This window comes from Stegodyphus dumicola, chromosome X1 (assembly GCF_044657685.1).
Source record: "Stegodyphus dumicola isolate Sdum_Otavi_A_Nest chromosome X1, ASM4465768v1".
Classification (NCBI taxonomy): Eukaryota; Metazoa; Arthropoda; class Arachnida; order Araneae; family Eresidae; genus Stegodyphus; species Stegodyphus dumicola.
Genome location: NC_140780.1, coordinates 24,700,410 through 24,714,373, shown reverse-complemented (window position 1 = coordinate 24,714,373; position 13,964 = coordinate 24,700,410). Strand labels below are relative to the sequence as shown.

At 32.3% G+C, this 13,964-nt stretch overlaps 1 protein-coding gene across 2 annotated transcripts in view; it reads right to left on the bottom strand.

Moving 5' to 3' along the window:
• Positions 1-4,470: 4,470 nt before the first annotated feature.
• LOC118188144 (cytochrome P450 3A24-like) overlaps positions 4,471-13,964 on the bottom strand; it is a 35,413-nt gene continuing 25,919 nt past the window's right edge. For both annotated transcript variants that reach the window (XM_085807387.1, XM_085807388.1), the window contains 6 exons: positions 11,986-12,064; positions 9,946-10,054; positions 7,415-7,503; positions 7,169-7,309; positions 6,841-7,006; positions 4,471-4,804 (listed from right to left, as the gene is read on the bottom strand). In XM_085807387.1, the coding sequence (XP_085663513.1) occupies positions 4,727-4,804; positions 6,841-7,006; positions 7,169-7,309; positions 7,415-7,503; positions 9,946-10,054; positions 11,986-12,064 (662 nt within the window). In that variant the 3' untranslated portion in view covers positions 4,471-4,726. The remainder of the gene's footprint in view (positions 4,805-6,840; positions 7,007-7,168; positions 7,310-7,414; positions 7,504-9,945; positions 10,055-11,985; positions 12,065-13,964) is intronic.

The window sequence follows — 13,964 nt, the reverse complement described above, 5'->3', positions numbered from 1 at the left end:
TCGTTGAAAATTTTTGGGAGAGAACATAAATTGTATGTTTGTGAAGGAGAAATAAAGCAGTTGATAGTTAATCACAACTGCACACTTAAAATCACAGTATTGACTTTTGATCTACATAAGTGATCCATTCAAAAAATTTTCTTCTTCAGTTAATGAATTAATTTTTCACCGCTTTTAAAATTCTAATATCTTTGTCACTTTTTTTTATTATTATTTTCCGTGACAGATCTTATTATTGTGACAGATCTTATTATCTTATTATTGTTTTCCGTGACAGATCTTATCATTTGTTTTCACTTTGCTTCCCTCATTTTCTTTCCATATAAAATCGATTCTCTTTTCCCGACTGCTGAAGTTTTCTTTCCTACGTCTGAAATATAGAGAACCGGGCCCAATAGCGACCGAGCAGTACAGTCTCTGAAAACTGGTAGTTCGGTCCAGGACTCGAATGCTGGTGAACGGCATTCGAGTCCTGGACGGCTGCATGGGCGTTTTCGTAATTTTTCTCATATGTAATGCGTATATGAGCCCCTTTCCCTTAGAAAGTCCTTACGAAGGCATCCCTCCTCTTAGACAGCTAGTCGTCGAGTACTTTGCCATAATCAAATAAACCAAACCGAACCGAAATATAGAAACCTATATCTGATTATTCTCGAAATTGATTTAAAATAGCTAAGCCAAAATAAGGTTGCTTTTCAGTTTAAATTTAAAATCCATAGTTTCTTTAACGTGAAATAAAATCAAAAATAAGGTGGTTATTCATAAACCTGGAAAATGCGTTTTTTTTTTTTTTTTTTTTTTTTTTTTTTTTTCAGATAAACATGCACAAATTTTACTAAAATATTGTCTCATATTTTTTGTCTATATGTATGTGTTGTCAGCTAAACCTGCTGTCGGCTGAATATCTTGTTGGCTAAGTGTCCTATCATCTAAATGTCCGAGTCGGTTAAATACGCTGCCGGCTAAATGTCCTGTCAGCTAAATATGTTGGCTAGCTATCTGAGTCGGCTAAAAGTCCTGCAGGCTAAATATCCGTCTCAGTTAAATGTCCGTGTCAGTTAAATGTGCTGTCGATTTAAGTTCCCTGTCGGCTAAGTGTTCGTATCGGTTATAAATGATCTGTCCGCTAAATGTCGGTGTCGGTTAAGTGTCATGTCGGCTAAATGTACTGTCAGCTAACTGTTCATGTCGGGTAAATGTCCGTGTCGGCTTAATGCCGTGTCGGCTAAGTATCTCGTTGGCTAAATATTCGAAGCCGGCTCAGCGTGATAGCAGCCAGCACCGCTAACTATCGTGCCATACAAGGTGGCATAGAACACCCAATTAGGAAGGCAAATCGAATTTTACGAGTAAGGTCCATTAGTGGCCGAGTGCATAAGATGGTTGAACCCTCGTAGCTTGGCTCGGGTTCGACACTTGGTGGAGGGGGCTAGCCGCATTGTAATTTTGGTGGTTTTCTTTTTGTGTAACTTGATTGGAGTCAATTTGCCTTAGATTTCCCCGCAAAGTCATCCCTCTTCTTAGACAGGTAACCCTTGTGAGCTTTGTCTGATTATTTGTAATAAGGATTTCTTTAAATATTTAATTTTTAATGACTTTTGTATTAATAAACAATGTTTAATAATTTGTTTAGTAAGCGTTATATTAAAAGTTTGCCTAAACTTTTAACCGATTATTTATGATTAGGGATTTCGTCGTAAATTATTTGTAAGAGCACATTTTGAATACGCGTAGAGTACGAGCAAATAATTTTGACTAATGTCAACGAACAAATACTTTAATTTACGTAATCACATGTTTATGTAAAATAGTCAGTGTATATTGCATTTAATTTTTAAAATTTTAGTACCATTTCTTTACATTAAACACCGGACATAGATGCATGAAGTTGTAAATTTCTTTTTATTTAAGAGAGTGAGTGAATGATTTTTTTGGGGGTAATGCAAATGCTTTTAATCCAGGACTTTTCCGTTATATCTAGGTGGTATTTTACAGAAACCATTTTGCCAACTTCCTAAAACTGAGATAAAGAATGCTATTTTAAGTGTCGTATTTGTTTTTATCTTATTCGTATCACGCTTAAATTCTTCTTGTTTGTAGCAGATTTAGCAGCTTTACATGCGTCTCTCCTTAAGTAACTATAAATTTATATCTCATCTTTCACTATTAAGCACATTAAGATCACGAATTCTTTTCTTGTTTTGTGAAAGGTGGTATCGAATTAGGTTGCACTCATCACCTAAATTTGATGAACACGACATTTCTGCTTAACTGGTCACTCACGAAATGTAACTCTCAAATGAAGGCCATGTAACTGGTCTGTCACGAAGATCGCGAAACCATATCATTTGGAAATAGATTCAGGCTCTAAAAAACTGTTAAGTTTCCCCAACCTTGAAAATTTAAAACTCAAGACACTTGTGATAGTGCCCAGATCCTGATTTCTGCATGGAGTAAAAGGGCACATACACTGGTTCCCCAATTACAAGGGGCTTCCAAATCCTCTTGTAGTATTTTAAAATAAAAATGTTATTTACTTTTCATGTGTAGGTTTTAAAAGTATAAACTTAGAATATGGATAAAAAATTTAATAAAGATTTTATAAAATAACGTTTTATTTAAAACACATAAAATAATTAATGAAGTAGAAAAATATTTTACCATGTAGTTTAATGGAAACATGTGATTATGTAATTCGTTTAGCAGAATTCATCTACAATTTTATATCACGAATAATAAAAACGTGGAGCGCCCTTCATAAATTTATAAAGATAATGGTATTTACTTTTGACAATGCAATTCAATTTTTAGATTTCGTTATTTAGGAACCGACAGTTGTTCATTCTTGTCCTTTCTTGCTATCTTGCTTTATGTTCAAGTGGTTTTGGAACGAAAATGTGGAAGAATGGATGTAATTTCATAAGGGTGCATTGCCCTACTCTTGAACAATTTATTCACTTTTATAATGCAAATAAGAACTACAATATTTTTAGGAAACATTTATATAAAACTTTTACAAAACGAAATCATTAACAAACAAAATATTTACTCCTTCGAAGCTCACTTGACTGCAACCTTTTCAACCTCGTTCATCATTTAACACTTTTAACACCATGAGCTGTACAATAGTTAACGTTTACGCTTTTACTCGGGTTGTAATAACCTTGTCGTCCCTTGAGAAACGACGGAACTCAGTACAGTGCACATGCTCTAGTATCACGAAAAGTTACATCTCGAAGTAAGATTTGTTTGCTACGTATGATGCAGAAAATAAATAATGCAATTCAAGGCTTTTCCTTGCAGTTCATGCCCCAAGCTAACATCTGGTTCCAATAATTCCTTCGATTCCTATTCTAAGTGCCATCTTTGTGCATGCGCCACCAGATGTCACCACTGCTTTGGCGCCTCGATTACCATTCCTCTCGGAAAAAACATCTGATGAGAAAATTCCCTTAAGATAGGAAAATGAAATTTATAACAGATCTAAATTTCCTGGTTCCTGGTATTTTATTTCCTAATTAGAAAAAAAAATTAGGTAAATTAAAATATTTAGGATAGTAAAATATGAGAAAACGAACTCCGGCTTGGCTTTAGTTTTACAAACACTGTATCGTTTCCAACGGTGTCCAAATATAAGCGCATTGCCTTTTCTTCAAATGACGAGGATATTCGGCTAAACGAATTTCGAATATTAGCTGTTAATTAATCTTTAAACTCAGTGCTGGCGGCCGAGCGATAAAAGCCGCTGAAAATTGCTGAAAGAATATGCAGGAGGTGCTCAGAATGTTCTCTTTGGATTACTAACTAGCTATTCAATTTTTTTTTTAAAACTGCATTCTGACTAATTTCATTAATGCCAAGTTCCACAATGTTAGTTTTAAGTTGGTCGATAATTAGGGGGTGACTTTCATAAGGTGATTTCCCTTTTTCATTCTGTGGTCAAAATTGTGCTGATTCATATTTAAAAAAAAAAAAATCAAAATCGTGCATATCGAGAAAAATTCAGGAATTATGATTTGCATCGATATATGTAAATTATGAAAAATTTCAGACAATATATTCATATGGTTGTGGCTCTAAAATTTGTTCCTCAAAGTTGTATAGGTAATGGAATTTTATGTATAATACAGGACTCTCCGATCAAGAGCTGCTTTTGATCATTCTCAAAGATGACACATTTCGGGTTGTTGAAAGAACTCTATTCGAAAAGCAATATTCTGAAGCGAAAGGCAGCAAGAATATATGAATTAGGATAAAACTTGTTCCTGGTGGAAACTAATGTTGATTTAATGTCACTACGTGGATTATATATAATTCTTTATTTTTAATCATTTTACAATGGGAATGAGTTCGGCGAGCTGTGAGTTGCATTTAAAGAGCTCAGCAACGAATAGAGGGTTATTAAGCAGCTATTATGGGAACTTAAGTAAATGGGAGACATTTCTCCAGAAACAACAATTTAAAACTGAATAAGAAGAAAAATTATGGAGTATTTTTTAATGAAACACTTATTCCAAACATTAAACCATCAAATCCAAAGCATCACTGACTAAACAATATCATTGATAATGTACTATATTACAATTTAAAATACACAACACATTGTTAGTTAAAATACACAAAACATTGGTATAACATCGGTTACTGAAACAAATATGTGACAAATTTATTCCACGAGTTTCTATATTTACAAGCATAACATGGTTTCATATTTTCCTGCCTAAGATTAGAATGGGACAGCCTTCAGATAAACTCCCTTTCCAGGTTTTATAGAATTTCGTCTTATCATTAATGGTATTGGTTCCTGTAAATAAAATAAAAGAACGAGAAGTTGTAGTATTGTATGACAGTGCTAATTTTATACGTAATTTAATGCATAAAAGAATAATAATTTATGATTGAATACTACGTTTACATGAGCTAAAAAGATTAAAATTGAATAAAAATATTTCATCTTGGAAAAAAATTAGGCTTTGATGATTTCATTATTTTGTTAGTTAAATCTTACGTAAAGATTTGCTCCAAAATTGTTTAAAGAATTCATTCTAAATTGGTTACATTTGCGAAATTATCAGTTTTAATTATCTTTTCACAAATGCTTATATTTTTAGAAAGACATATCTGAAAACTTTGTTTTTATTGTATAGTATAAAATTTACATTTATAAAATTTTGAAAAATTACATTTACCAAAATTACAACAGATTTGTTTTAGAAATCAGTTTAAAAATCTGGCATCGAAGGATATCTGTTACCTTACAAAAATTTATTACGTGTACTTGATCGGAAAATTATCCCCCCCCCCCGAAAAAAAAAACTTAACCTCTTCATTCCCAGCGTATCATATATGATAACCTTTCAGTTTTCCTTCCCGGGCCCACCGTATCAAATGTTATTCTTGAGCGAAATGTGAGTGACGGCTTATCATACCATATTTGATACTCTGAAACGGAAGGTTTTGTTTGATATTTTAAATACCATAAGTGATGTCAACTGACTTTAAACAAAACTTATATGGAGTAATACATTTTCATACCATTAAGTCTATTTAAATAATGCCGGTGCTTTTCTACCCAGTTTATTAAAATGCATGTCAAAAATATTTCATTTCTTACTATTATATTATGCTACAGATATTTACTCGAATATTCTAAAATCTCTTTCTTTTATTCACCAGAAAGATTAATTTATAAAAATAATGCAGGTTAACTCTTTGAAACTCTCTACAAAAATACCTTGGATTTTCTTGTACGCATCCTACTTTAAACCACTAAATATCCTAAAACTTTATTTTTTGTAATGTAAACACGTCACATAGATTCTTAATATGACGCCACCATCTACTGTACAACTTCATAACTACTATTATATTCAATGTAACGCAGCCTTGACTTTCTCAACAAAGTACCTGGAAGGCGAATTATTTTTAATTACTGAGAATAATATCAACAATATAACGTATTGCCTAAATTCGAATTACAGCTGGATCTGTGAGGGAGAACTCAAAACAAAGTCTGAATATATACCTAGAATTAATGTTCAACTGCGGAAATGAGAGCTTGGTTCCCTTTCCCAAATTGGAATGTAAATATGTTTCAACTCGGAATACTTTCTTCATTATGTATTGTAATTATTTTTGATGAGTCTCAAAACATTTTAAACTTATTCATTCTAACTTAAGCTAAAAGTTACGCATTACAAATAACAATATTTTATTTAACGCTGAACCCTTATAGCTCTTTGAAAATATTTGACATTTAATCTATCATACTTAGCAAATGAAATCATGCATAATGTAATCATCCATATATAATAAGAAATATTGACATCAATTCCAAATAATGATCCAACATAGTAATTAATTCAAGAGTTTCAGCGTATTCATTCTAATTTGACATACACTTCTCAGATTAGTGTTACTTTATTTCAAATTGAACTCTTAAAGCACTTTGAGGATAATTGACATTTAATTTATCATGGATAGCATGTAAAATCATGCATAAACCTCATACATAACATAATATTGACAGGAATGTCCTATAATGATCCATCATAGTAGCTAACTTCTTAAAAAAATTAACACGTTTTTTAGTATGACTTATTTTAAAGAGAGGCCACACTTCCAATGGAAAAACAAGCTATAAAGTGAAAGAATAAACTATAGAAGTTTTTGATGGTTATGCTTTTCTAACGTATTTTTGATTTACATTCAACACTGATCTGAGTAAATGAAGCCTTTTAATCATAATGTAGTAATAGCTTATTAATTATAGCTTAATAAATGAATTAAGTAGACTCATCGTTTAGAGAATTCTTCAAGTCTATAAAGGCATACACTTACACTTTCAGTTTCTGCACAACGTTTGAGCTTATACTTTGATAGAAGTCTGGCTAAGGCTAATTTAGCTTCCATGAGAGCAAACCTCATACCAACGCAGTTCCTAGGCCCAGCTCCAAAGGGTTGATATGCTAAAGGGTTAAGTTTTTCTTTGTTCTCAGGAGCAAATCTGTTAAGACATTAATGATTAAGTAAGCTATCTGTTAATTAAGACAATTATAAGCACTTCGTAGAATTTGCCGCACAAAATAAAGCAAAAGTGAAGTATATTAGCAACGATCTGACTTTTGTATATAATTTCTTATTAGAACTTTTCGCAGTCGATACTTACCTTTCTGGTTTAAACTTCTCTGGATCCTCCCACAGTTCTGGATCTCTGTGTAAAATAAATGCAGGTACTTGAACGGCTAATCCTTTTTTTAAACGAATTTTATCAAACTGTACGTCTTCTCCACATTCTCTGCTTACAAATCTATCAAGTAACAATATTAAATGCAACAGAATCATAAAACTGTATAAAATGCAAACATGAATCTATGTAGTTAACATTTCATAAACCAGGAAGAGAACTACTCACAGATGAACTGGAGGATAAAGTCGCAGGGACTCATGTAACACATTATCCAAATATTGCAGCTTGTTTACTGAATAGTAATCCAATTCATTCTGCAGGTGAAAAAAGGCATTTATTTTGAAGGATATTTTAACTTATTTACTTAAGATATTTCAAAAAAGAGAACTATCGACGACATCAAAAGCAGGTATTATATTTTCAACATTAAAAGACCTGAATACAATCAAGATGTGAGGTTTATCTATTTATTTTTAACTAATAATTAATTTTAAGTTTTAGAACTTTCCTATCACTCTCTCTTCACCCACAATTTTCATGCCAGAATGTAAATGAAACAGCGAGCGTTTATTCAGATAAGATAGAAAGAAGTGCTATTTAAGCAAGATTTTAGCAGTTAGTGTAGAGCTTGTCTGCCTATTCCAGGCTACGTTGGGCTATGATTTTTAGAGATTTAATTCTGTGGCGTTGAGCCTTTCATGCCACTGATCGACTGTCACGGTATAATCAATTATTTATAATATTTTCATTTATTTTATATCTGTAACTAAATTTTAATTTTAATCTTTTAAGCATTTTTTATTCGAAAGATAATTCCTCTCTCCAATGTAGTCGCTACTTTTCTAAAACTTTATTTAATTAATTCACCATTTCTCGCTTTTAAGTGCTTGTTGAGAATTTCAACGTGGCTTTTCTAGAACTTCATCAGAAAACATTTTCGGTTATATAAAAAAGGCGAAGACGTGAAACCATGAAATAGTCTTCTCGGTCAATAAAACCGCGACTTAAGCTACTTTGACTTAACATCACGCCGGGCTGATCGTCCTGTTCTAATCTGCAAGCAAACAGTTTTCGGCAGCTTAGTCACGCTCAGAAGCAATGTTTTACTCTAATAAGATTTTACTTAAAAAAGAAGCAAGATTTCCCATTATCAGAACCAAAGCTCTCTTGAAACTATAATAGTTATACGTAATCTTAACCAAAATAAGCTACGAGGATTTCCAAATTACATGGATGGTTAATTTTTGATTGTTTACTTAAGTTTTACAGCAGCATTCTTTGCACAAGCTCAGGGCAAAAATATTAACGAATATCATGAAATATAAGATAAAAAAAGATAAGCACAGTATTAAACACAGATAACATTTAATTTAGTTTTATCGAGCTTCTATGAAGCAGAGTGAGGAGCATAAGTAGAAAGTGATGAATAAGGAAAGCGAAGGGGTGATATTGTTCGGACGAGGAGTTCCCTTCCCAAAAAGCATAAAAAAACTACTTATATAGTTACAAGAAACTTCTTTCATCCTTCTTTTGTCTCTCAGAGACACTTGAATTTGTTCGAGATTCAGTGAGCATTTTTCACTTAAAATTTGACAAATACGATTTGTTATTGTCTATGTTTCAAATTTTTTCTAAAGCCAATCATGGCACTGGCCGTTAAAAAATGCTGTAGCTTGCTACTACTTTATTCTATGATATCGTTAAGTGAATAGAACAAAGAAACTTAGGATCACTTTTTTTTTTTTTTTTTTTTTTTTTGCTTTCTTGTTCTATTTAAAACATTTCCTCTACAATCGTCTTTTTTATTGCTGCTTCTCAAGTTATCGCAGTTCTTTCTTGTTGAGCTCATTTTATAGTCTTCAAGTAACACTTTCATGACTTCTTTGCTAACTTCCAAACCCATGGTTTTGCTTATGGACACGATATCATGGATAACAAAAAATGTCCTAAGTGTGAAAGTCCTTAAATTGTCTCTCTAAGTAACACAATCTTCTACAATAATGTTCTCCAAGTTGCTGCCTGGCTTTGTTGGTGGCAGCAAGGTTGGTTGCTGCCAGGCTTTGTTGGTGGCAGCAAGGTTGGTTGCTGCCAGGCTTTGTTGGTGGCAGCAAGGTTGGTTGCTGCCTGGCTTTGTTGGTGGCAGCAAGGTTGGTTGCTGCCAGGCTTTGTTGGTGAGAGTTAAACAACAGGGTATATTAAAATGGTGTTTTCAGAAGTCGTTGAGTGTTAATTCTATGACACGAGTTACCTCAAAACACACTGAAAAATCCTTTCCTACCGTTATCAACTACTAGAGCCACGATTTGGGTGTTCATAACTCGAAGCACTGTTTGTCACTCGAAACGATTTTTTGTCCTTATCTGCTTTCAGTTAACTTGTTCGTGAATCAAGCGTGATAAGAAGCGTTTGGAATCCAAGGTTTTAGTGTACTAAAGACAAATCAAAATAATAATAATAAAAAAAATGCTATGCTATACTGGACGACACAAAAGCATTTACCATATTTATTTTTATTTCTCATGGTAGGGGTTTGCAAAATAAAGCCTAGTTTATTTCTTGTTTAACAAAATCTGTTTTGTTTTGCTCTAACTAACATACAGGTATTTAAGGTGAATTCCTCTTCTTTATGGAAGCTGAACATTTTAGAATGTGATCATATTAAATAAAAATATCGACTTGGATAACATTATGAATGTCATGTGATTTAATAAAAACAAAATTAATGACATATTATTTACAAAAACATTAATTTATACCTCGGACTTCAAAAGCTGTAGCACTTCTTCTCTAACTTTGTCTTGTATTTCAGGGTAATTTAGTAGAAAATGTGTAGTAAATGCAAGGGCATTGCTCGTCGTTTCATACCTAGAAAAAAATAATAAATTAACTTTAGTAATCGGTTTCATTATACACTGAAAAATAATGAAAGACTTTTCAAAACAAAATTAAGAACGTGAAACTGAAGTTAAAAGCATTAAAATCAATTAAACGGAAAAATGAAAGAAATTAAAAAAGATTCAAGTCAGAAAATTTGATGATATTAAAGTTGCATTTTTTTATATATACTAACTCAATGTTTCGTAAGATTTTTCAAACTGCACCCCTTAGTGTTGTTTAAAATGCCGGTTCAAGGTAAATTTCGATAATAACTGTATAAGGTATTTCTCCAGCCTTCTAAGCATGCCTTCGTAGTGCAGTGGTTAGCACGCTGTGTGCGTCTTCCAGAGGTCCGTGGCTCGATTCCAGGCGAAGGCGTTGCTCATTTTTTCACTTCTTCCTGTTTCAAAAATAACCTAATGCCTCTACTACTGATTGTAATAATGTTTATGATTACCTTGAAAATTATTGAGCCACACAGCAAACATTTGAATATTAACAAAATATGGAAAGCCTTCTATTATTACATACGAATTCCTAATTTTTATTACCAGTAGTTTGCCTGTTGCCAATAATCATTATGTTCAGTGAAAAATCATTTGAAAACGTAATTTCAATACAAAACATTTTATGTAATTGCCCTGAGAATTTGATAAAAACTTGTATAATTTTTGTCTAATTTGTGCATTCATTTAAAATATTTTAATTGTATTTTGAAGTTAAGGGGGATAGGTTTGCATGTCCTTATAAAGATTTCTGGTACTTGGCTGTTTAGGTAATCTTTCAACTAGACGCACGGCTTTTAGAATATTTTACAACTTATCGCTTAAAAATAATACAGTAGAAGCCTTAGTTTGTAACTCTGTGACTGATAAACTAATAATAGTGAAGAATATCGAGGACGTGCGAAGACAGCCTGAATAGTTACGATGAGGATGGCAATGATTTGCATGCTGACAGCAGCTTTAAATTTTCCGAATGGATAGCAATAAGATTGCGGAAGATTCAAGATACAGAAAAGCCGAAATTGAAATATCTTATTAGCCAGTGTAATGTTAATATTACTCCGTATTCTTATTGGAATGCTGATTTCTTTTGAAAAAAATAATAATGGGATGGTTATCAGTAGTTATTCATGAATACATTTCGTTTGTTTTGTTCTTACTGTAACCGCTTCCTTCGTAAATTAAACAATTCGCATGAATTTTCCGTCTCGATTTTTGTACGATAACTTTAGAAAAAAAAAAGAGAGATTTGGGGAAATACGCAAGTAAACATGTTATTAGAAAAGAATGTCATGTTTTGAGAAATTAGATCCAACTAATGTCTAACTAATGAAAAGAAAGTAACTATTTACTCGATTTGTTTGCTTGAATAAATATTACTTCAAAGGTTGCAAGAATCTAGGATCTGGTGGATGATATATTAATATTTTAAGATATCAGTGATTTTATATAATGTTTAATTACCAGTGAAGAAGGAGTAGTAGTTTTTTTTCTGTCATTTGTAGCGTATTCAGGTTCAAATAGCTACGAGCCTATCGACATAGGCATTCATTTTTTGCTCGTGTTTGTAACCTGACATGCATCTATAACAAAACTTAAACTAAATTTTAGAATTTTCATTTTGCTATCTTAAAAAAGGTAGTCGGAAATTTAAAATCCTGTGAAACATCTGTAGTTTAAAAGTGCGTGTAACAATCTTAATTTCATAACTTAGTTCTTTAATTCAGTTATAAAATCATATTGTCATGTTATGTAGTAAACAAGGAAAGTAATTTTACTCATTAATATTACATTTATAAGAATCAATAAGCAAATATCAAACGTGAATTTAAGTGAAAGTAGGTAGTCTTATTCAGGTGATAAATTTAATAAACTCTGAGTAATTTTTTTAGTAGTAAAGGGTTTAATTTTTACCCAGCCAAGAAGAAAAGAAGTGAATTGCTTATGATTTCAGCATCAGTCATTTGCCGGATAATCTTTCCTGAAGATGAACCTAAATAAAATAGAAATAAGTAACGTTTTACACGAATTTAATTAACATCAGTTCTGTTGGTATTTCATTTCTATAAAACACTTAAATTTGGAAAATATGTTTCTCTTAAATATTCATTCTAAGTAAATTTAGTGCCATTCTTATAGAATAAATTTCAATTTTCTAAAATTAAACACTACTAAAAATTATGAATTCGAGTTGAAACGCAATAACTCATTCAGCTTGTTTTTAGGAAAATGTTTGATCAACATGCTTTTTGCAAAGAATTAAATTACGCGTATAATAAAATTTCATGAAATGTAACTTCTTTAAATCGTAGCGTTAGTAGCTTTAAACAGAGCTGGAGTTCAAACAGAAAAAATAAACACATTTTATCATCAAGCAATTTTTATCTTCAAATCAAAAGAATTGTTTTTAATTAGGAAGTCGAAAGCTGAAACAGGTATGAATGCTTAGAGAAAAGATGGGAACGGATAATTTATACGAGCCTGATTGGAAGTTTGATAAACTTTTGAATACAGTTTCATCTTAATTTAGGAATGATTATCGAAAGCACCCAAAATGAATTTTTTTCTTGAGAAATAAGAAAAAGAAAAGTTTAAAACTTCTTTGAAATAACCAACGGCTGTACGTCTGTAGAGTGACAATTAAATAGGCAATCAGACGTTTAATAGGCTATGAAAATCACTGAAGTTAAATAAGCAATGAGCCATCCAAACGGTATAGTGGTTAGAGGAGGTAAACCGCTGAGTTGGCTTCCGACCCAGGTATAGATATATCCATGCAGAATTGGTTATTAACTCGGCGGGAGTCAACCACTAGCTACCAGGCCGCAGCCCTGGGCAGTCCCGGCTGAGCAGACGACATTTATAAAATGCAAAAAAGAGATATACATGTGCATACATGGCACTTAAAGAAAAGTACAACAATGTACAAATAAATATATACATGTGCATACAAGGCACTTAAAGAAAAGTACAACAATGTACAAATAAATATATACATGTGCATACAAGGCACTTGAAGAAGAGTACAACCAAAATATATGTATATGCATATAAATACAAACTCATATACAGATATATACACACTTACATACATAGCTATTCCGAAACAAATAAAAGTATACATACTCTCACTCATATATATGACCCATACATATACGTTATCATGAAAGTTAAAGTTTACAAGAAGCATGCCATTGAGATACGCGTGATCCTTAGTATAAATTAGGTACCATAAATAAAAGATATAAACATGTACAGATACCTTACGGCATTCAGATACAGTACGAACTTTATGTATGAGAACTTGGCACAGCATAAATACAAAATTATATATTGAACATACATATCACATACTCTGTTGCCGACATATTGAACTAGAGTGGTTAGAGGAGCCTAAGTGGTTAGAGGAACTAGAGTGGTTAGAGTGGTTAGAGGAGCCTGACTGCGATACCGTAGAGCCCGGGTTCGCATTCCGGAGAAGGCATGGTTGTAAAATTGTCTTTCCCTTTCATAGGAGGTAACGGTGGCCGCCTATTAGGTGTCTCCACAATAAAATAGCCACCACCTCTAGCCTTACGAGTGGCCAATACCGTTATAAACAAGTGCCCGCCATTGGCGAAAAAAAATAAGCGATGTAAATCATTCTAAATCCGCTCAAATACTTAAAATTTTGAACGAGTTAATGAATGGTCAGCTACGTACATATTATACGCCACTGATTAAGCTGTATATGCAATGAATATAGGACAATCAAGATTTTCTTTTACGAACAAGTAAAATATTTTCTACTTGACTAGAATTGAAATTAATTTTAGGACTTTTATTCATTGACTATTGTTAAGAAATCTGGAGACATGCAAGTAATATTCATCTATGTCTTAAAAATTATTACT